The 21,908-nt window shown below is 43.2% G+C and overlaps 2 protein-coding genes across 2 annotated transcripts in view; one reads left to right on the top strand and one right to left on the bottom strand.

Annotated features, from left to right (window-relative positions):
* Positions 1-21,908, top strand: part of LOC135219066 (uncharacterized) — a 155,253-nt gene that overhangs the window by 70,931 nt on the left and 62,414 nt on the right. The window lies entirely within an intron of this gene.
* The window catches only part of LOC135220284 (F-box only protein 28-like), a gene marked incomplete at its 5' end in the record, with an annotated part of 31,195 nt that continues 14,259 nt past the window's right edge, over positions 4,973-21,908 (bottom strand). Inside the window, 4 exon segments of the mRNA XM_064257541.1 lie at positions 4,973-5,143; positions 11,613-11,661; positions 11,885-12,098; positions 12,101-12,143. Of these exon segments, the coding sequence (XP_064113611.1) occupies positions 4,973-5,143; positions 11,613-11,661; positions 11,885-12,098; positions 12,101-12,143 (477 nt within the window).

Below are 21,908 nucleotides of genomic sequence, written 5' to 3'. Positions count from 1 at the left end.
ACAAATGATTAATCTACCCACCTGTACGCTTTCTCCAACTCCAGTATACTCCAGAAATCACCTTAGAACAACAGCACAACAAGACTTACGACCCAAAAACTCCTACCAGACAGAGAGCTCTCCCCTACCAACCACACACCATCAGCACGTGCTTTCTACTGCACCGGTTAGTACTGGTATACCACCCGACCCCGCACATCTTGTCTATGACGTCACAACACAATTAAATACTATCAACAGACACTTCTAGAATCAACCATATGCTGTCCATATATAGGACACCCACCATATTTTAACAATGCATAAAATACCAATAACAATTACGTATACAATATATAATCAATGACTTCCTACACACCCTTACCCAATAATGTGGCCGCCGCTAAATACGGACCCAGGGTACTGCAATTTCCATATACTGTTTCAATATCACTCAAGTAATGCGAGGCGAACACTGATTTACATTTCCAATACGTTGCTTGAATAATCGAGTCTAAAGAGAGATTGTGTTTAAACGAGAGAGAGGTTGCCCCTGCTCTTACCTCATGAGCTTTCACTTCAAGTTTATTAAGGTCGGTTTCTTTCACTTGTGAATGAGCATCTATAATCACGCTACGTAAGAAGAATGCCAGGGCGTTTTTAGACATCGGGCGCACTGGATTCCTTACCGAACACCATAAACGATCGAACAGGCCCCTAACTTTCTCTGTCCATTGTAAATAACATTTCAGAGCTCTGACCGGGCAGAGTAACCTCTCTTCTTCTTCCGGTCCTACCGAGTCCGTGAGGTTTTTGATACTGAACGAACGAGGCCACGGTTTGGACGGGATCTCGTTTTTTGCCAAAAACCCCATGGTTAATGAGCAAACTGCATCACCCTGTGCAAAGCCTATTCTCTTGTCCATGGCATTTATTTCACTCACTCTTTTAGCTGTAGACAGGGCTACTAGGAATAAGGTCTTTCTCGCCAAATCTCTCAACGATGCTCTGTGCAACGGCTCACACAGAGTTTCCAACAAGCACTTAAGTACTACATCGAGGTTCCAAGATAATATCTTCGAACCTTTGGGTTTTTCTATATCGAAGGACTTCATGAGATCTGCAAGATCTCTATTCGACGACACTTCCAATCCTCTGTGCTTGAAAACAGATCCCAACATCGCCTTATAGCCTTTGATAGTCGCAGTAGATAGATTTCTATCTGTTCTCAAATATAAAGGAAAATCTGCTATTTCTGTGATAGTTGTTTTAGAAGAACAAAACATTATGCTCTTTTACACCAGGCTCTAAACACAGCCACTTTGCCTGACAGACTTTACTTGAAGATTCCCTTCTGCACTGTGCAATAACTCTCGCCAATTGTCTTGAAAACCCCTTCGCTCGTACGAATGTCGGACAGTCTGTAAGCGGTTAGAACAGAGTGGATAGTCCTTGATGGAACCTCCTGAAGTGGGGTTGTCTGAGTAGATCTGTTCTCTGAGGAAGTAACCTTGGCCAATCCACTAGAAAATCTAAAATGATCTGGAAACCATTCCTGCGCTGGCCAGAATGGAGCAATGAGAGTCATTGAAATGTTGTGATGCGTTCCGAATTTGTCGATGACTTCTCTCACCATCTTGAATGGAGGAAAAGCGTACAAGTCTTTGTTCGACCAGTCCAAAAGCATCGCATCTGTCAACCATGCTTTCGGGTCCGGGGCTGGTGAACAGTAAAAGGGGAGACGATGGTTTCTTGCTGTGGCAAACAGATCTATCATAGGCATCCGCCAGTTTCCACAATTCGAGGCATACCACTGGGTTCATTATCCATTTCGTGTGAAGTACTTGCCTCCTGAGGCTCAGTTCGTCCGCGAGAACATTGAGTTTCCCCTGAACGAACCTCGGAATTAATGTGGTTTGATTCCAATTCGCCCATACCAGCAGGCTCCTTGCCATCTCGCAAAGAGAAAACGAGTGTGTCCCTCCTTGTTTCTTTATGTAGGAGAAAGCTGTCGTGATGTCCGATTGTATCGCCACTACTTTGTTTGTAACTTCGTCCGCGAACTTCAGCAATCCCGCGGATGGCGGTCAGTTCCTTCCAATTTATATGCCAATGTTTTTGTTCTGCATTCCAAACGCCTGACACCTTCTTCCCCCAGAATCGCTCGCCGAGTCAATAAGCGTGGAGAAGTCTCCCTGAGCGGAGGCAGACACACCCAAAGAGAGAGCTTCTCCGGTTTCGTAACACAGGTGTCTCCTAGTTGAAAGACGAGAAGGAGGGAAGCAGAAGTTGACCTTGCCTTGATCCCTCTTATCCTCAAGCCAAAGGTTAATTTCTTTAATGCTTTTCGAGCCGAAAAGGACAGTACTAGTTTCGGTAATTTCCTGGAGTCTTCCTGGTTGTCCCTCATGTAAGAAGACACTGGAGACGTGGGGGTTACTAGCGAGAATGAATCTGAAAAATTGCCTACAAAGTAAAAAAGCAAGGCTTTGTAGCAGAGAGAAGACTCTTTATCCTCCTCTTCTCCTTACTCTTCTTCTTCAGCTGAAGAAATAGGTAATAAGGTCTCTACAGTTGGATAGGGGGCACTGCAGATTGAATAAAGCTGGATGGCTGACAGAGAAGGATCGGGGGCAGCCATCACCTGAAGTCCTGTTGGTATGCTTCAGACTGGTCCCTCTGTGCACTTGGTTGCATATATACCTGTGGGATACTCTGGCACTAGTGGCGCTCGGGCGCTCTTGGACACTCAGGTGCTCGTGGATTCTCGGGCGCTAGTGGGTGCTCGGGAGCTAGTGGACGCTCGGTTGCAACTGTATTCCTGGGCGCCAATGGACGCTCGAGAGCCAAAGGTTGTTCTAGCGTCACGCGGAAGTTCCGGGCGCCAAAGACTGCTCTGACAAGCGGGCAAACTGTGGCGCCATGGGCGCTCTGGGAGTCGGCAGGTTCTCATGCTCCAAACGTTGAAGATGTCTCCCAGGAGTCTCGGGAATTACAGGAGGGACTGATGGCAGTCTACCTGTCCTTCAGTATTACAGGTGCTGAAGACATCTCCGGAAGTCTACTCTTCCCCGTTCTCTTCACCTCTGAACGTCTGATAGATTAATACTTTCTCGCGATGACTTCGACTTTGAGGATGAGATCCTCTCACTACGACGTCCCTCTCCTGCTGTATCCTGAGAGAATCTCTCTGGAGAGTCCCAAAAATTACACGAAGGCTGTTCTTTCTGCAAAAGGCTAGCCTTTTTTACAGGGGACTGGAGAGGGAGACAACTTACGAGCCCTCCTTTTCAATGGACAGGAATCATCATGGGATCGCCACTGGCGCCATGGAGAGGACTTCCTGGAGCTGGAGGCACTAGACGACAGCGGTACTCCTTTAGAGATGCCTTTCCAATGGCGCTCTGTTGCGATCTGGGATTTGTCAACAGAATCGCCTGAGGGGGGGGCGACTGCTCGTGGGCAGACCCCACTAACCTCCCTTGGGCTACCAGTATGCCTCCTCCAGGTTCTGGGGAGTTTGACAGGGACCTTTGCCTAGGAGAATCAGTGGGCCAAACAGCCACCTCCTCCACCACACTTACACTTGCACTCACTTCACCACTTACCTTGTCCATTAGGGTTTTCACAGACGCTCCTAATTTCTCCATGCTTGGAACATGATAAAAAATTTCTGATTGACTCTTGCCTCTAAATTGGCCACAGCATCGGGTACGGGTGTGAGAGAGCCAAGATTATGACTGGGAATGACAGGTGGAGGGGAAGGTTCATGAAAAAAGACAAATTATCATGAGACAATTCTGAACTAATTAAGCTTTCTTTAGCTCTAGAAGCCTCTTTTCTCTCTTTTTATTCTCTCTCTAACTTGTTCATGTTAACTAGTCAAGATCTTCCAAGTTCTTTGATCCCAATTAATACACTTCCCACAAGTTGATCTGGTGTACAGTCTGTCCCCTACAACCTGTGGCAAAGAATTGAATGTGGATCATTACCCGCTTTAGCGATCCTAGTATTGCAGCCTTTACTACAATACCTAATCCCAGATGAACTAGTGTCTGACATTACGTAGACCAATTGAAAACTAGTGAATTTCGGTGCAAAAATATTTAAAACTATTTCAATTCCTAAATAACTATCACCGAAAACAAAACTTCCAATATTCAGAGTACTTCACCAAATAACTCCAACAATGAGCGACAGCAAAGAATTCCAAAAATTCCGCTGCTACTGAAACTGTGTTGGCAGACCAGCCGGCAGAAACAACTGATTTTCGGATGGTGTTGGTTCCTCGCTTGCCCGATAGTGGGCTCGGGGGGTATCACCTGACCAAAACAAACTAGCGCTTCCGCGAATTTCAAAAATTCTAGCTGCCGAAGGTTTTAGAAACTATAGCTATGTAACTATTTGGTAAGTTGCATACATAAAAAATACTGATAACAAAGGGGGGGGGAGGGTACAATAAGTGCAGTTTTTCCTATTCTTACGTTAATATAGACACAGCATAATCTTTTATTTAATTGTACTGTATGAGTGCTGTGTATTTTACATATCTTGAAAAATGCAGCTAGAACTACACAATCAGCTACACATTTGTTAGGCAATACTGTACATTATGGTAATGAACATAATTTGCCAGAATATCTCAAATTGAATAAGTAAATTGATATTCTGAATAATAATTACAACTGTACGGTTAGGATATGTTACCTGATTATTTATACAGAATTGTATACACTATAAGCTTGTGGGTTGGCTCCATAGTATCATGCAGGCTTTACATAATCTTTGTTACTTATTGGATTCCATTACTTTTCAGAAACGGCATTAAGATGCAGCTGTATTCTACTTTTTACATCATTACTGGTGATGTTTCTGAGGCTTGGAACCTTGGAACCAATTCACAGTCATCCAATGAAGATGAAAAGCAAACATGTTTGTTTTACATATGAAAATTTTGAAATTTGTTAGCTATTCTGAAATTTGTTTAGCTATTCTAGGTTCTTAGTAAACTTAATAACAAAAAGTAAAAGTATATTAATTTTTGACATACCTCATTTTGCTTTGCCTCTTGACTGATTAACTTGGTTGTTTGTTCTGACAAGATGCGGTTCTGTTCCAAGGCAACGCGTTCCTGTTCACTTACTTTCCGCCGTAAATCATGAATCTGAAAAAGAAAGAGGAGAATGATTGCAGCTAAACACATTAAGAAACTTATCAGGTACTGTAGTCAACAAGTTCTGATCTGAAACAAGGTTAATACTTGAAGAAAATAAAAAATTAACACACGGATTACAGTTAAGAATTTATATGAAGAAAGAAAAAACAACTGGTGTATTGCAATTTTTCAGGAGGCCTACTCACAACTAACTCAATTTCTTGCCCCATGCAAATCAAGAGTATTAAGAAGGAACTGGCAAAACCTCCCCAGCCAAAGCTACAAAATCAATCCCAAAATGATACAATTCATCTTCCCCAAAATCTGATATCTTGTTCATAACATGGTCTAAATCTTTTGTCATACTCTTGGTATTAAATTTATAACATGTAGCAATTTGCATAAGCAGCTAACATACAGCAAACAGAATGGAAAAAGATGATAAAAATAGTACCAAATAATACAATGCAAGGCCTTTTCAGATATAGAAATTTGATGTAAGAATAAATTATTTCTTTGACATTTTTATGATAAAATAGTTTTAATTATACTTACCAGTAATTATATAGCTAAGAGTTTCAATCACCCAGCAGTAAAATTCCGAAATTCGCGGATAACACTAATTTTCTGTGCTGTTTTGGAAGTAATAATGACCCCACTACTTTTGGGGAAAGAGAGGAACCACTTGGCAAGAGCTCAGTTTGTTTTATGCCCTTGAAAAAGAAAAACCATACTAGGGGACGGAGGGTGGGCTCGATTATATAATTACAGGCAGTCCCCGGGTTACGACGGGGGTTCCGTTCTTGAGGCGCGTCGTAAGCCGAAAATCGTCGTAAGCCGAACGACACTTGGAAATATGCCTTAAACTAAGAAAAAGTTAGAGAGACCTTACCTGTGTGACATGCAAGTATTGCATGATGTGTAGTGTGGTTATTTCAATGGCAAAGGATGGTTCTTGAAGGTATAATTCTTTATTAACTCTTGTGACACTATAAAGCACAATGTACTACACTTAATCCTTAGGTTAGATTATACACTAAACACTATTATACACTGTACACTAGTAATCCTTTGGTAGATCCTGGAGTACACTAAAATCCCAGTCTGGTAGCTCTGGAAGGTAAAAGTATAACACAATTAGTACAAAATACTACACAAAGTCCTGAATGCAATATGTAAATTATAGATATCAAGAGTAAAAGAGTTAATGTATGTTAATTAAGTTCCTTACTTTTAGTTTATAATTCCAATTACTTTGAGTTCATATCAAGAGTAAAAAAGTTAATGTTATGTGAATAATTCCTTACTTTTAGTTTAACAAAGTGTATGCTATGTAAACCCTTGGATGCACAAAAGTCTTATGTGGCCCATAGCCTACATCATTCAGGGGGTTCTGGAATGTACAAAAAATAATTAGTATGTCAGTAAGTACTCTATGCATAGTAAGTTACATACATTAATATGCACCATACAGTGGTTTAATATCACATATATAACATGTATAAAACTTTTTCACTACTGCCTCATGCAGCGCTCTAGCCTTCTCCTGGATCACACTTAAGCTCCACCGGAACAACGTCGCTGGTTCTGGTCTCCAGCCAGAATCATGAGCAATTTCTCCATTTCAACAATGCTCTGGCTACGTTGCTTCTCGTTTATCACCGTTGACTTCATCCGTTGCAGCATCCTTAACATCTTCAGAATACGTTCCTTGTCCTTCACAATGGTTACCACCGTGGTCCTGCTCAAGCCTAAAGAACGGCCTATTTCGGTGTTAGTTTCTCCCTTCTCCGAACGCTTTACCACGTCATATTTGACCTCCATCGTGATGACCTTCCTCTTCTTGGATGAACTATCATCGGAGGAAGTACTTTGGCGTTTAGGAGCCATTTTGTAAATTTGCGAAAAATGGCAAGGAATTTCAGCAACGTCTTAGCACACAAACCGACTGAACTTCAGGCAGACACGCGATTGAAGTGGCGTCCTTTCGTATTGTTACGCTTAGCGTCCTCGACCGTCCGAGGTCGTTGTTCGGTCAATTTACCATACAGTTTAATAGCGTTAATTAATTTACGCACCTCCGCTCAAAAACTAGTTCTGCATATGAGGTATCGTTAAAAAGCATAACAAAACGTCGTAACCTTGGAATTTGTGTTGTAATCTAACCAGAAACTTAGTTTTTTTAATTATGTACTGAAACAACGCAATGATTTTTCATTATTTGCGCTTTTGGACTGTTTAAACTGCGCATCCCAAGCTAGTGTATCATTCGCCCGCAAACTAGTTCCGCATATGCGGCGTCACTAAAAAAATTCAAAAAATACGAAAAAAAAAAAGTGTCAAAAATCATCATAACTCAAAATTTTTGTTGTAATGTAACCAAAAACATATTTCTTTTTTATATATACTGTGCTAAACTATAAAAGATTTTTATCATAGCATGCGTTTTTTAAAAGCGTCGTTAACTCGGAGCGTCGGAAGCGTCAGCGTCGTAACCTCGGAACAAGCGTCGTAACCCAGGACGGATTTTCCATTGAATATTTAAGAAAAAGCGTCGTAACCTCGGAACGTCGTAAGCCGGAACCGTCGTAACCCGGGGACCGCCTGTACTGGTATAGTATAAATTAAAACCTATTTTATTAAAAAAAGCATCATTTTTAATTATTGGGACTTGACCAGTAACTATATAGTTGATTCCACACTTGAGGGATGGTGGGATGCATGGATATTTCTACCTCAAAATATTAACACTGTAACTAGAAAAAGGATAGAAAAAACTTACCAACATTCTATAAAAAAAAAAAAAAAAAAAAAAGAATTGATGCAGGAATGAACTGCCCTCTGGTTGTCACCCATCTTATCATGTAAGAGGCTTGGCGGTATTCCAGTAAGCGCCTACTACTTTAATGGGACCTTTGTGGCAAAAAATACTCCCGATGGATAACAAAGGATAGATAAATTGCCCCTCCCCAGGCTCAGTACCAACAATTCACTTGGGGAAAAAACTTGTTACCTATATCCAAAACGGGTACTTTCTACCTCCAGGCTTCCCAAAAAGCACAAACACCTTATATCTCGCAGATAATGAGACCAAACACAGATTTACATTTCCAAAATGTAGAATTTAAAAATTGGTGATATGGACAGATTTCTTTTAAAAGCCAGAGAAGTGGCCACTGCTCTAATCTCATGAGCTTTCACTTTATATAGAGGGAACATGTATTCTGGAACTGACGAGTGCGCCTTGCAGAACATCATCTTAGAAAGAACGCTAGAGTATTCTTATACAAAGGGTCTAGATGGTTCTTGACAGTGCACCACCGACTGCAAGAATTGCTGTGAATGTCCTTAGTTCTATGCAAGTAGTATTTTAAGATCTCACTGGACACATTTCACATCATCAGATCCCAGAATTTCCGTCAGGCTCTTAATAGGACAAAAGAACGAGGCCATGGGTTAGAGGGGGACTCATTCTAGCCAAAAAAAAACCTAAGGAATATGAACAGATAGCAGTCCTCTTTAGGCCATGCACGGCATTCGTGCAAGGATTCGTTACCATACCAAACATTAGAGCGACACCTACTACGAGTGATGTTGGGGGTCAGTCGCAGCAGAAGCCAAAAAACGAGAACAAGGAAAACCTGGAATTCCGTGGGGGGGGGGGCACACATGTTGATGAGGCCGAGAAGGAGCAGAAGAAGCCATAATAAAAGCACACACACACACACACTTAGGCACAATTGAAACGGGCAATGAACTGGGTAAAGGCCGAGAGAGGTCAACCACAACTCTCGCCCAGGCGGTTAAGAAAAGACTGATGCGGTGGCGTAGATGCGTTTTCCTTGACCACTCTTCACCCGATATATGCCACGTATTGCCAGATCTGACAAGATTCCTTGCTATCATCTTGCGATTTAACTGGATCCAGCTAGGCGCCTAAAAACTATCCTATTGTTATGACCGAAGGTTTGTTTGCATATGAACAACATCATATTAAGGATAACTGGTTAACTTTCAATATCACAAACACTAGTTTGATTATATAGTAATACCAAGGAAATATTGGCCTTTAGTAAACAACAAGGGTTCTTCAGTCAAGGATGACTGGGAACTAAATAATGAATACACTGTAAGCACCATCTGAAAACTGCAAAAAGAACGAGCACTTCATTCAATTTACTACGTTTGTAAATAAAGCTGCTGCAATTTTTCAACGCAGCTTTGATAATTTACGAAGAAAATTATCTCTGAATAAGTTCCACCCTTTGGCAACTAATGAGTGATGATGTCAGCAAAATGAAACCAAGCTGGTATTCAAGAAAGACACAAAAACCAGAATGCAAATGGTAGATCACTCAATTCATATTAGAATATGATAATATGGTAATAAATAATATATACAATATGATTAGATACTGTAAAAGTTTTATTAAAATTATCATTATTCTCAATACACAACTATTATTTGACCTTTTTGCTAATGGATATCTGTCAGTGTAACAACCTAACCAGAGCAAAAGCATCTCTCATTGATAAAAACCTACCGATTCTCAATGGTGGCTTCCAAAAGTAAAAATAAAATAGATCAATTCTTCAAGCAATGGAGATCTGAAGAAAGAATAGCAGTAATTGAAGCTGCAGGTTACAGCTGAGCCTGAATGAAATGAATGACTGCACAGGCAAAAGTTGTCCTGAACTGGCGAAATCACACTTAATGCTCATACAACTCAAGTATTGTGCACATTTTAAAACCGAACTTTGTTAATTTACAAGAAAAAGTATCTCCTAATCTAATTACTACTTCTCTTTTAACTGCTAATGGCAATGAAAATATTGATAGTACCCAATCAGCTGAGATTTTGAAAATGTAAATAATAGTCAAATACAAATGGCGTACGATGACAATGTTTACATTCTGTAATTGGTTTAACTTTTATCAATTATCATTTTCTACAGAAATATTTAGGATTATAGAGCTTTCTGTTTCTAGAATTACGGATAGAGATCGTACACATGTAACACAGTGAGAGCTCACTCATCCTTATGTCTAATTATGGTAATTATCCATGGTAATTACAGTTGTTATATTTACAGTATCAATAGCCGAGTCTCTAGTGATTCACTTGAATTACCTAAGGATTTGACCATTATTACAGATGTTTTGTTTACAGTGTCGATAGTTGTGACGGTAGTTAACTATTGACACAGTTATCGACACTTCAGGGATTAGCCTATCATTGAAAACCTCAACAGGATTTATGGTTTACTTTTTATACTTGGCGTATAAGATGACCCCCTTTTTGGGGGAGATTTTTCAAGGTTAAAAGGTCACTTTATACACCAGCAGTAATCTTACATTCTAAGTTGTCGGTACTAATTGATTAGGCAGACTATTCTAGACATAAAAAATTGAAAATTAAATACTGAAAATTCATTTTAAAAATTGTGTAATGCAAACATTGCTTTAAATAAGCCAAAGAAAAAACTAGAACCATTCAGAAACAAATAATAAAAAAGAATTCTGCTCTAGGTTCAAAATCCATGGAACCATAGAAATTTGAATTGTAAAACTTACTCTTTAGAAAAAGAGACCTAAAGTCAAGAAAGTTTTTTTTGCTGAAGTTTTGTCAGTATATTTGAAGACACTGGTTAAATTAACCAGTTCTAGCATCATAATCTGGAAGTTTCACTAGTTCCTCTTATTTGGCACCAGAAATATTCACAACATCTGCTATGGAAAAGGAGAATTTATGAACAGGCTGATGACTGTTTTTAGCGGAATTCCACTGGATGATCTTTGTCTAGCTTCAGCTTGAAACTTTTCCTAGTTGGCCTGGCCTCATATAAGCCATTTTATGGGTTATTTTTAATTTTGTTTGTCTCTAGCATATTCACAACACTGTAATTAATTATATATTTAGTATTCTCAGTAATAATAGCAAGGAAAATCCAGATATCAGTATTGTTTATAGGACAAGTTCTATCCAGCTACATGTAAACAAAATTGTTGATGTGATGTCACTGAACAGAGATGAATTATACAATCATAGAAAAGGGTAGGAAACATTTCAAAGACAAATATGGACTTCAGCAGGGTTAGCCATTTGAACAAAAGTATATTACAAAAGTATATAAGAAAAAAAATATCTGAACATCCACCTTTCAGCAGGTGTCACTTTGAGTTAATTTACATTTAAATACCTGAGGTATTTAATGTTGTGAACCTGAAACCACACCAAAATACACAAAAACTGGTAGAAAAATAACTACAGTATGGGATGATTTTCTAAGTTTTGTGTATGGAGCCATAACTAAATAACACTACTGGGTCTAGGGTCAGCTAAGGAAAGCAGAAGTAGAATATAGGCAGCAGAATGAGTGCTAAAGAGGATATGAGGACATAAAAGAATCAGTAAGGGAAGGACAAGTAAGCATTACAGGTTAGGGAAGGGTTTAGGAAAACTAAATAAATCTTTACCTTTGACTTTAAATCGGAGATGTCTTTCTTTAGACCACTAACAAACACTCTTGTTTGAGGCCATAGATACTGTGTGTAAGATGTGGTTTGCTCAGCGAATTTCAGATGAACTTGATGGAGCTGCAAACAAAATTGAAAATTAAACCTCTTAGTCATAACTTACACTTATGAAATATATAAGAAGATCAAGCTGCCATTAACAGTAAATAACAGTCTAAATGTGAAACAATACAAATTCAATGTTGCAATCAGCAGAGCAATTTTTCATTAACACAAGATAATGCTTACAGTTTCCAGCAAATGAGGTCAATTCAGAAGTGAGCGATGATAAAGGCATTGTAGACGTCAGTGTAAAACTTCTGGACGGGGATGGTATGGATGCAGGCTTGAGAGTCTTAATGATTTTTCTTTTCTCAAAGTGCTCCATTGCCATGCTGGATATGTCCCTTAATTCTGTTAGGATTTCATGGGATCTTGGTAATGTTTATTATTCTGAACTACTCTCAGAACCCGATATATCTCATCAATGACCTGAAAATTCAGTAAAAAATATGAGAGAAACATGAGAAATTACCTGACAAATTGAGGTCCTGGAAAAATAATTACATTCTTTACAAATATCAAAACATATACAGTCTTCACCCTACTTACAAACATTCAAGTAATGAACATTCATAGATACAAAAAAAACAGGGTCACAAGTACAAAATTTGCTCAGCATTGCCTATTCTGGTAGTAGTAAGAAATTAGCATATAACAGAAGAGCACGAGGAAGAATCCGTTCATTTAACTCCTTCCTGATTATCCAAGTATTCTCGTGATTAACAACTATGTATTCTTCTTAACGCAAGAAATGACAAATTTTCTAAGACAATTTGTATTTTTCATAGCTACAAACCTGAGGTCTTAACAATAGGATAATTTCTAGTGCCTAGCTGGATCGGTTAAAAAACAGATGAAAGCAAGGAATCTTGTGTATCTGGCAACGCATGCGTAGATTGGGTGAAGAGTGGTCAAGCGCCACTCACATACGCCACGGTTCAGTCTTTCCCAACTCAGGATGTCTTAACACACAGAGGGGCGACTAGAGGCGGGCAGTATAATGTTAAGGACCTCAGGTTTGTAGCTATGAAAAATACAAATTGTCTTAGAAAACTTTGTAATTTGTTCATACGCAAACAAACCTTCAGTCTTAACAATAGGATAGACTCATACTTTGAGAGGGAGGTACCAGACATCCTAAACCAGCTAGGGGCCTACCCACCAGTCCAGCTTCCAGAAGAAATGACTTCTGGAGAGAGACTGAAGCCGTTGAGAAGCTAGATAAATTGATATCTAACCACTCAGACCCTGAGTGACGTACGATATATGGAGAACCATTATCTTGACTATCCAATAGCAAACCAATACACCAGGGTTTGTACTACTTCCAACTCCTCCTTGCCAGGTAGTGGAGCATATGCTACCGAATAGAGGGTTTGTATTTTTGTATATCAAGCGACCACACTACCAGTAGGACTACCTTACTCACCTGTATCAGACCAGTCCAGCGAATGAAGTGTCTATTCCTTAAGCCGCCCAAAGGAAGAAGGAAAGGTACAAGAGAAAGAAGGAGACCAGCCAACTGACTCATTCTCTCATCCACACAATCATCTTAGGTAAGATAAAAAAAGTGCCCTGTTAAGGGCAACTATGAGTTACACAACCTGTTGGGCAGCCACCACAGGACCCAGGGAAAACGTGTCCACAGATGTGGGCAACATCCTTAAGATGAAAGAGGTGTATGTGGACTGTCATAACCAAGTACCAGCGCTCAGCACTCTATGTGCAGCCAAGTTTTCTTTTTGAAAGCCAGAGAAGGGCCAATACCCCTAACGTCATGTTGCTCAAGCCTGCATAGACGTGGTGGTGGAATCATCAAAAGTCAAGTATGCCTGTCTGATGGCTTCCCGTATCCAAAAAGAGATAGTATATATCTTAAGACACCTCTTTCTTTGTACGGCCTGTGCTAACAAAAAGTCAGCGGCAGCCTCCCCGGTCTAATGTGCAGAGACCCACCAAAGTCATTCAGAGATGGAATGGAAAACGAAGTGAACCTGTCCTCATACACAGCGGGATTTTTGAGTCTTGGCCAAGAATTCTGGGACAAATTCGAAGGACATCGACCCCCAACCCCTGGTGTGCTTCACCTCATAGCTCAGACCATGGAGCTCCTACCCTCTTGGAAGATGCCAAGACCAGAAGGAAAACTGTCTTGAGCGTCAAGTTCCTGTCAGATGAGCGATGCAAGGGCTCATATGGACTCTTAGTGAAGCTCTTGAGAACCAAGGAAACATCCCACGTCGGAGGCTTGAGCTCTCTAGGAGAACTCTACTGCTCAAACCCCTTAACTAGCAAGGAAAGTTCCCAGGAAGAGGAGATGTTGATACCTTTAAGGTGTGGGTAACACCAACTCAGGGCCGCCCTGTAGCCTCTAATGGCAGAAACGACAATGTTTCTTGCCTTTGAGAAGGTTAAAAAGTCTGCGATTCACTGAAAATAGAGGTTTCGAGTGGAGAAAAACCCCGTTTATGGCATCAATCACTGTAAATCGCCATTTGCCTTGGTAAAACCGCGGAGGTCAACTTTCTTTTGAGACTGCTGGACATATGCCCTGCTGTTCTCTGAGAAAAGCCTCTCGCTCGGAGGAGATACTTGACAGCCTCCAACCGTGAAGAGACAGGGATTCTACTGACTGGTGGAACCTTTCCGCATTGGGCTGACACAGGAGATGTTGCCAAGGGGGAATCTCCCTCGGAACCTCTGACAGCAACGACAGCAGATTTGGGAACCATTCCGCCTGAAGCCACAGAGGGGCTAACAGAGTCATCCTGAGAACCTCTGTGAACTCATTAGCCTGTCAGAACCTGATGGATCAAACAAAATGGAGGGGGAAGGCATACACCTCCAGGTTGTCCCAGGAATGTTGGAATGCATCCTCTGCCAATGCTCAAGGATCTGGACCATCGAACAGAATATCTCCAGCTTCTTCCGTTTAAAGCGAGTTGCAAAAGGTCCCAGCATGGGTCTCCCCCAAACCTGGAAAAGCTTGTCTGCCACCACTTGATGAAGGGACCACTCGTGCCTAGGATCTGATCTCGACGACTGAGTTTGTCTGCGACCTCATTCCGTTTGCCTGGGATACCTGGCTGAGAGCTCTACTGAATTGCTGACCGCCCACTGGTGAACCTCAACGGTCAAGGCGTGAAGTTGACCGAGGAAACCAGGCCTCCCTGGTTTTTGTTTCACATGGGCTACCACCGTGGTGTTGTTCGACATGAGAATGACAGAATGACCTTCTACCTTCTCCCGAGACTCCTTCAGACCCAGGAAGGCTGCCTTCAACTCCAACTTTTGATATGTTGCTGCTTGTCCTCCAACTCAAACGCCTGAAGCGATGAGACCACCTAAATGAGCCCCCCACCCTGCAAGGGAGACGTCTGAGAACAGAAGGAAGGCCGGTGGAAGAGAACGTAGAGGGACACCCTTCGAAAGTTTCTGGTTGTCTAACCACCAACGAAGGTCTTCTCTCACTTCCAGAGACAGAGGAACCATTAACAGGGGTGAGTCCCCCGCCGGAGACCAGAATTCTTCCAGTCTCCATTGCAGTGACCAAAGATGAAGACGCCCATGAGAGACCAGCTTCTCCAGGGAAGACAACCCTCCCAGAAGAACCTGCCACTGATGAGCTGACTGATGTGGTTCCGACAGGAAGTCGCGCACCACCACCCGCAACTTCTCCAATCCTTCTGATCCGATGGGAAAACTTTTTGCCACTGTCACTATCGATGACCATGCCCAGGTAGGTAGATAATCCTTTGACTGGGTACGAGGTTCAACTTTTCCTGGTGACTACAATGCCCAATTTCAGACAGAACTGAAGTAGACTATCTCTATCCTGCAGCAGCTTTTCCCTGGAAACTGCCAAGACCAACCAATCGTCGAGGTACCTCAGCAAACGGATCCCCTGAGCATGGGCCCAACTTGACACGAGAGGCCCAACTTGACACAAGAGAGCGAAGACCCCTTGTCAACACTTGAGGGGTCTGTTGGTCAGCCCGAAGCACGAGACTTTGAGCTCAAAGACTTTGTCCCCAAGAGAGAAGCGAAGGAACTTTCTGGACGTTGGATGAAACAGGGATTTTGAAGTATGCGTCCCTTTAAGTCTATCAACAGCATGAAGTCGTCTTCCCTCACGGCTGCCAACAACGAACGCGGGGTCTCCATCTTGAACCGTGTCTTCCTGATGAAGTGATTCAAGGTGGATAAGTCGATCACAGGTCTCCATTCTCCCGACGCCTGGGGCACCAAGATGATGTGACTGTAAAACCCCAGAGACGGACGCACCACTTCCTCTATCGCATCCTTGTCCAGCATCTTCTGCACTTCCTTCTGAAGAGCCAACTTCAGAGAATCTGGAGGATATGCCTTCCTGAGCTGCGGCTTGTCTGACAAGAGGAGGAGAGAAGTCGAATGGCAGTAGGTACCCAACCCACCCAAAGGACATCTACCACCCACTTCTCCGCCCCATAACTCTGCCACTTGGCCCAATGGCGCGCCAGGCAACCCCCCCACCAGTGGCGCAGGAGAGGGAGAGGTGCCTAACCTACTGACGGCCACCTTTACCTCTGCTGGCTTAAAGGAACGAGAGCGAAAGGGCATTGATCCTCTGACCTAGGGTGAGTCAAAAAAGGGATGGGAAGGCCCTGCCGAACTTGAATTCCTCAATGGCCTACCAGGTGACGATCTCCTTGACTGCTGCTAGTCAAGGGGAGGAAGAGCCGGACGTCTCCAAGAATGAGACCTCTGACTTAGACACGGCCTGGTGCACCAGTCTGTCTTTGGTGTCAGCCCGGCGCTGGTCTATCACATTCTCAAATTCTGTCCAAGGAAACAAAACTGGGACTCCAACAGATCTCTGTTCTCAATGACAGCAAGGACTCCATGTCAACTGATCTCTCATCCTAGACAAAGCTGTGTTACTTCTAATCAGTAAGAAGGTTAGCCCCATAAACCAAAATTAACACTGAGGTGAGCCATATATGAAGACGACCTTGCCTCTGGATCTGCAACAGACTGGCAAGTGAGGATGCACTCCACCAACCTTCTGGGGACCTGTCAGAAGCTATCTTGGCAATGACCACAGACCAGAAGTCCAGCCAAGAAACCGTCTGCAACATGGAGGCTGCCGTAGATTCCAATGCTGAGGCATCTTGCGGAGACAAGGACAGAGCCACCAAACCTCACCTGCTCCAAAAGTCAATCCTGGCTTCAGGGCTAATGACATCTGGGTTAGATGGCGCAACATAAAAAATGCAGAGTTCGTAGCATAGTACTTTCCTATGTCTCGTGAGAGGCGGGGTAGTAGCTTGGCATAGCCCCTAGAGCGAAGCAAACCGTCCCGACTGGACATGCCCTGACAAAGGAAGCTGAAGAGATGATTTGGGATCCTAGGTAGCTCCCACCAAGGCTTCCAAGCAAGAAGGAGTGGTAAGACAACCAAGCATGAGTCCTACTTTCCACAACAACTTCCAAAAAGGAAGACAAAAACTCTTACGTCTCCCTCCTCCTGCTCCGGCAACGGAGACTGATGATGAGAAGGATGTGTAGGCTCCTCTAGGCACCTTCCCCATTAAAATTAATGGAAGGGTCAGCAGTCAAACAGCCGAAACTACCTGTCTGGCTGGGTCCACGAGTCAGCTCCAAGATAAACCCACTACTATAACATGATATTGTTAGTATACAATAAAGTTTTGTACATACTTACCCGGCAGATATATACTTAGCTATAGTCTCTGACGTCCCGACAGAATTCAAAACTCGCGGCACACGCGACAGGTAGGTCAGGTGACCAGCCCACTCCCGCCGCTGGGTGGCGGGAATAGGAACCATTCCCGTTTTCTAACCAGAATTTTTCTCTTCCACCTGTCTCCTGAGGGGAGGCTGCGGGCCATTAATCGTATATATCTGCCGGGTAAGTATGTACAAAACTTTATTGTATACTAACAATATCATTTTTGTACATGCAACTTCCCCGGCAGATATATACTTAGCTGATTGACACCCTTGGAGGAGGGCAAGAGACAGTTACATACTAATTATTTATGAATATAAAAAACGGGGAAACAACATACGTTGTAGGTATATTAAAAAACAACCTGGGGTTCCTACCTGATATGGAAGAAGACTTCATTGATACTGTCCTATGAGTCTGCTTGCCATCAGAGTTTCAGAGAGGATGAGACCTGTGACTGATAACCCTTTCGGATCATGCCAATGGGGGCTTACCCGCTTACATGGCAGAGCCTTTTCTTGGATCGTACCAATGGGGAATGGGGGCTGACCCACTTACATGGCAGAACCTTGACCTGTATCATACCAACGGGGGCTAACCCTCTTACATGATAGAGCTTTAGGTAAATAAGACACTACAAGGAGCATAACGACCAATCCCGATCACCTGACCACACTAACATGTTAGAACTACCATTTGAAAGGGGTCAACTCCTGTACCCTCTTTCAATCGACCAATTAAACGCACCAAAAAACCATTAAAAACCCTAACCTAATAAAACTAAAAAGGATTGGGTTCAGCTCCTGTCCAGCAACGAATCCGCAGATACGTACGCTCCTAGAGTAAAGCATTTGTCGTACGTCACTTGAATGTCTCTCAAGTAATGGGATGCAAGACTGAATTGCATCTCCAAAAAGTGACTCCACTAGAGTCTGTATCGACAAGTTCTTGTGGAATGCCAAAGAGTAGCGACTGCTTCTTACGTCGTGAGCTTTAACTCTAAGGAGGTCCAGTTGTTCTTCTTTACACGCTAAATGGGCTTCCTTGATTACATCTCTGATGAAAAACGCCTGAGCATTTTTTGAGATCTGTCTTCCGGGATCTCTAACTGAGCACCATAACTCTCCTTACTCCCCTTAGTTCGTTCTTCCTTTCTAAGTAGAACTTAAGGCTTCTAACTGGGCAAAGAGCCCTTTCTCGCTCTGTACCTACTAGAGACGAAAGACCTTTTACCTCGAAGGTTCGAGGCCAAGGTTTCGAAGGGTTTTCATTCTTCGCCAAAAACATCGGTTTGAAGGAACAGAACGCCGAGTCGTTCCTGAAGCAACCATTCTGTTCTACGGCTTGTAGTTCGCTTATCTTTTGCTGAGGCTAGCGCGACCAAGAATAAAGACTTCCTTGTCAGATCTCTGAACGTAGCCTTACGGGGAGGTTCGAATTTGGGGGGTCATCAAGTACTTTAGGACCACATCCAAGTTCCAACTAGGTGCTCTAATACCTCTGTTCTTTGACGTCTCGAAGGATTTAATCAGATCATGTAAAATCTTTGTCTTCCCCAATGTTAAGGCCTCTATGCCTGAAGACTGACGATAGCATACTTTATAGCCCTTAATTGTAGAGACTACTAGATTACATTTTTCCTTCAAGTAAAGGAGGAAATCAGCATATCTGTCACAGAGGTACTGGAAGAGGATATCTTCTGAGTCCTACACCATCTGCGAAACACATCCCACTTCGACTGGTAGACTCGAATAGTAGATGGTCTCCTTGCTCTTGCGATCGCTTTCGCAACTTCTCGAGAAAAACCTCTCGTTCTGACAAGTCCTTCGATAGTCTGAAGGCAGTTAGAGCGAGAGCGGGCAGGTTTTTGGTTTTTGTGATACCTGTCAAAGTGGGGTGTCTGAGAAGATCGCTCCTGTTTGGGAGAGATCTCGGAAAGTCTACTAATCCATCCCAGTACCTCTGTGTACCAGTTTTGCGCTGGCCAGAACGGGGCTATGAGGGTCAGTTTGGCTCCCTCTGCTGCTGCAACTTCCTTACTACTTTCGATATGATCTTGAACGGAGGAAAGCATACCCGTCTATTCCGGACCAATCGAGGAGAAGGCCGTCCACCGAAATCGCCCTTTGGGTTGGCGATCGGGGAGCAGTAACTTTCCAGCCTGTTGTTCCAATGGGTGGCAAAAAGATCTATATTTGATCTCCCCCAGAGGTTCCATAGTCTGTTGCATACCTCCTGATGCAACGGCCATTCTGTAGTCAGTACTTGGTCTCTCCTGCTCAGAAGGTCGGCTCTTACATTTTTGTCCCCTTGAATGAATCTCGTCAGGAGAGTGATTCTTCTCTCTTCTGCCCAAAGCAGTAGTTCTCTTGCCTTTTTGTAAAGGAAGAACGAGTGCGTCCCTCCTTGCTTCTTGATGTAAGCTAAGGCTGTTGTGTTTGTCCGAATTGATCTGTAGGACTGAACTTGAGATCTGAGCCTCGAAGTGTATGAGAGACAGGTGAATCGCTGTTAATTCCTTCATATTGATGTGCCAGGAAACATGTTCTCCCCTCCAGGTGCCTGACACTTCTCTGTCCCTAGAGTGGCTCCCCACCCCGCATCTGAGGCGTCGGAATACAACACTAGCCGAGGGTTCGGAACATGAAGGGATACTCCTTCGTTGATCCTGCACGGATTCATCCACCAACGAAGGTCCTCCTTTATTTCCTTCGTGATCTGAAAGGAATCGGACAGATTTTGGGATCTCTGATCCCAATGTTCTCTTAGATAGAACTGTAAAGGCCTTAGGTTGAAGCATTCCTAGAGAAATGAACTGTTCCAACGAGGAAAGGGTCCCCAGAAGACTCATCCATTCCCTCGCGGAACATTGTTCTTTCTCTTGGAAGGTTGCTACTTTTTCCAAGCAGCGGTTCTGTCTTTCCTGTGATGGAAAAACATGAAAACCCCGAGAATCCATCCGAATCCCCAGATAAAACAATGTTCTGCTGGCGAATCATCTGGGATTTCTCGAGGTTTACTAACAGTCCCAAGGACTGTGTTAACTCCAGTGTCAGCTTTAAGTCCTCCAGACATCGACTCGCGACTGTGCTCGTATCAGCCAGTCGTCTAGATACAAGGATATTCGAATCCCTTCGAGATGAAAGCCAGTGAGCCACATTTTTCATAAGTCCTGTGAATACTTGAGGGGCTGTTGAGAGGTCCGAAGCATAGGGCCCGAAATTGAAAATACTCTTCCTTGAGCCATAAATCTGAGGTATTTCCTGGAAGACGGTGTATTGGCACGTGGAAATAAGCATCCTGCAGGTCCAGGGATACCATCCAGTCCCCTGGACGCAGGGCTGCTAACACCGAGGCTGTCGTCTCCATTGTGAACTTCCTCTTTGCTACGAACACGTTCAGGGCGCTCACGTCCAGAACTGGCCTCCAACCTCCTGAACTTTTCGGAACCAAGAACAGGCGATTGTAAAACCCCTGAGAAGAGAGATCTTTTACTTCCTCTATGGGCTTCCTTGTAAAGCATCTGCTCCACGAGATGTAGAAGGGCTTGTTTCTTGACAGAATCCTTGTAGTTTGCTGTCAACTCCCTTGGGGTTGTAGTCAAGGGGAGGTTTTTCCCTGAAGGGGATTAAATATCCTTTCTTTAGGATGGATAGGGAACCAGGCATCGGCACCTTTCTGTGCCCAAGTTTCGTAAAAGTTTAGAAGCCTCGCACCCATTTGTCTGGAGGACCGCAGTCTCACTGGGTCTTGACGAACGGCCTTCGAGAAGACCTTCCTCTCTTCTCCGATCGTCTACTTCTGAGAGAAGATCTAGGGGCAGACCTTCCCCCAAAAGGGCTGCTGGAAGGGAACTTTCTCCTTCTTCGAAACCTGAACAGCAGGTTTTAGCCTTTTTGCTGACTGGGCCAACAGGTCCTGTGTGGCCTTTTCTGATAAGGTCTTCGATATATCCCTCACTATTTCCTGAGGAAAAAGGTGACTAGAGAGGGGCACGTATAACAGGGAGGATTTCTGCAGAGGCGAAACAGATTTCGTTAAGAAGGAGCTAAACACTGCCCTCTTCTTCAATATACAGGATCCAAAAAGGGATGCCACTTCATTGGAGCCATCCATAACCGCCTGTCTTAGGCAAGTTAATACACTGCCCAACTCTTCCATGGTAACGAAGTCTTGTTCTTGAGACTTATTGGCTAAAAGCTCCCAAAAGCCCAGTCCATGAAGTTAAAAACTTCGAGAGTCTTGAACAGGCCCTTGATGAGATGATCAACCTCACACATCCCCAAGAGGCTTTTGCAGAATGCAGAGAGCGTCGTCTTGAAGAATCTACAAGAGCGGAAAAGTCCGCATCTGAGGACGAAGGGAGTCCCAGGCCCATTGGCTCCTTGGTGTCATACCACTACCTGGTTCCCGTCAGCTTGGAAGGAGGACAAGCGAATACCGTCTTCCCCGCTTCCTTCTTA

The sequence above is a fragment of the Macrobrachium nipponense genome, chromosome 1, assembly GCF_015104395.2.
Source record: "Macrobrachium nipponense isolate FS-2020 chromosome 1, ASM1510439v2, whole genome shotgun sequence".
NCBI lineage: Eukaryota > Metazoa > Arthropoda > Malacostraca > Decapoda > Palaemonidae > Macrobrachium > Macrobrachium nipponense.
Note: the sequence above shows the minus strand (reverse complement) of the source record. Positions and strands in the feature narration are given on the sequence as shown.